The 2,500-nt window shown below is 41.9% G+C and overlaps 1 protein-coding gene across 1 annotated transcript in view; it reads right to left on the bottom strand.

Annotated features, from left to right (window-relative positions):
* LOC122263025 (uncharacterized) overlaps positions 1-2,500 on the bottom strand; it is a 27,081-nt gene that overhangs the window by 20,489 nt on the left and 4,092 nt on the right. Inside the window, exons 2-3 of the mRNA XM_086547883.1 lie at positions 1,717-2,500; positions 518-773 (exon numbers count right to left, since the gene is read on the bottom strand). The exon at positions 1,717-2,500 is cut by the window's right edge and continues 50 nt beyond it. Of these exons, the coding sequence (XP_086404009.1) occupies positions 518-773; positions 1,717-2,500 (1,040 nt within the window). The remainder of the gene's footprint in view (positions 1-517; positions 774-1,716) is intronic.

The following is a 2,500-nucleotide window of genomic DNA, read 5'->3' as shown; positions in this document are numbered from 1 at the left end:
TTTTCTTTTTATTCCTTGAAGAATTTCTGCGTCATGAATTGACCCTGAATGTAATCCACCACAATAATTAGCTTAATCATTGTTCAAAAGATCGGTTTATTTTGTGTTTTCATTTTAGGTTCTTTTCTTCTTTTTCATACATACCTTCATACTTGTGTACTTTTATGCGTGTGTTATTTTATATTGTAAAACTGTTTAATTATATATTATTATTATTTATTTATTTTTTATTTTATTTATTTATTATTATTTTATATTTTTTTGGCGCATTATGTAATTATGTAATTTCCGTGTTCTGAAAACACGACATCCTTAACATCCATAACTTTCTAAATGTACCTTTCATTATTGTATTTTGTGTTACGGTAACAAAGAACACTTGAACACACTTCTGAGTCTCCCTGAACCCTCGGTCCATTTATGTAGCGGCTCCAATTCAAACATATTTCATCTATATCCTGTTTCATCACACTGCGCTTTGCCTCTCGCAAGCACAGTACCCGTCAAATGCCCTTACCTTGACAACATGCAAACCCGAGTGCCTGCAGACGCGACTGGTGAACTCCGCGTTATCACAAAGGTCCGCTGGTTCACACGCTGCCCTCAACCGCTGGTTCCACCTCTTCCAGAAGCTCTGCCGACTCAAGTGGGCAACCTGCTGAGGATGGGCGTCCCAGCGGCAGGCGAGGACGTCTTGCAGGTACTGAGAGGCGTTTCGGCTGCTTTCGTTGGATTTGCTCTCACGGGCGACATAACCGTGGAGCGGCTCGTAACTAGGGTGGGCGTGGGGTAGCTAAGTATTAATAAGATGAATAATCAATTTCCGTATCTTCATACATGTTGGTTTAATTCGTGTATACGTGTATACACCTCACACGTCACTTAACAATCCTGTGTGTGTATCGGCTCGTAACTAGGGTGAGCGTGGGGTAGCTAAGTGTTAATAAGATGAATAATCAATTTCCGTATCTTCATACATGTTGGTTTAATTCGTGTATACGTGTATACACCTCACACGTCACTTGACAATCCTGTGTGTGTATCTGTTCCTAAACTCCTAGCAAATGTTAACATATTTGGAATGTCTGTTCTGAAAATTGCCATTAAAGGCAATCTATCTTCCGTGCTATGGTAGTCAAATCATTCCTAAAAAAAGAATCCATGTGTCTAATCAACAACAACAACAACAAAATGCTATTTCAAAAAGTAGAAAAATACTTCATAGTCATTGTAGGTTAATGGAAATAAGTATACATTCGCAGTACATTACATATATGGAGCTACTGGACAAATGTATAAGTGTAAACCTATAAAGAATTATGATGATCGCTTACTCTTGAAGACCAATAGTATCCACTTGAGGGTTTAATCACAAAAAACTATCCTATACACAAAATACACATATATACAATAACTACGGATGCATCTATGTATTTGATAATCAGTGAGGCAGTGCATACTTTTTAAACTTTGTACTAAACACATTCTATATTTGTAATATTTACTACTGTTATTACCTGCTACCTGTTATCTAATAGTCTTTCTTGATTCTCTTCGAGCCATTTATGTTTCACTGCAATTTTGATATCTGGTAACTGCATATTCTTATTCATTATGTTTATATGTCCGAATATCGAATTAGGCCAAAAATCACGGATTGGTGAATGCCAACCTCACAAATGTTAGGGCAGATTGTATAAGAATATGAACTCTTACCTGTAGAAGGTGTCCCTCTGCACTATGGCTAGGAGTTCCCCAAGAAAGGAGGAGCCGCTGCGAAAGCTAGACACCAGAAGGATTCTTTTGGGAAGAGGTTTTCTTCCGGAGTCTTTCTGGGGACTCGTCACAGAGGCTTTTACGTCCACCTGCTCCGCCGTGGCGTTGTCCTGCGACACGCTGACGTCCGGGCTGGGGTCCTTGGCTCTTCGCTCTTTGTTTTGCCCCTCTTCCCCGTCCTCGGAATCCGATGCATCCTCACCCTTCTTTTTCTTCTTCTCCTCCTTCCTTCCATCGTCTTTGGATTTCTGCTTCAAGGATTTTTTGTCCCTTCTGCCTGTCTTCTTTTTCTTCTCTTTTCTCTCGTCACTGGCGTCGGTCCAACCCACTTCCGTTCGGTCCTTCGGGTAACTCCCTCGCACATCCGAATTTCCGTTGAACTGGTGTCCTTCCTTAGCAAACTCTCCGGTACTTCCTTGGTTTGGTATTGCTTTCCCAACATGAGTCCCATTCTCGAGTGGCTGTTTCGACTTATCATTAACACACAGAGCCGGGCCGCCTCTTTCGCTGCTGTTGGCCTGAAGAGCCGCCTCTGGACCTGTAGCAGAACTCCGATTGACCTGCTCGATTCCCATCTGCAAGACTCTCTCCCGGAGCGATTCCCTCACGAAGCGAGAGTTGAAATACTGTGCCGACGAGCTGAATAAGGTGACCATTGCCACCACGAGGAGTGAGAGGACGACCTTTATGCACCGCATTCCCAATCGTTTCATCTTGAGTTCTG

Source organism: Penaeus japonicus, unplaced genomic scaffold, assembly GCF_977035675.1.
Source record: "Penaeus japonicus unplaced genomic scaffold, GWHDUDI00000001_assembly GWHDUDI00000020, whole genome shotgun sequence".
Lineage (NCBI taxonomy): Eukaryota > Metazoa > Arthropoda > Malacostraca > Decapoda > Penaeidae > Penaeus > Penaeus japonicus.
This window is presented reverse-complemented; position numbering and strand designations above follow the sequence as displayed.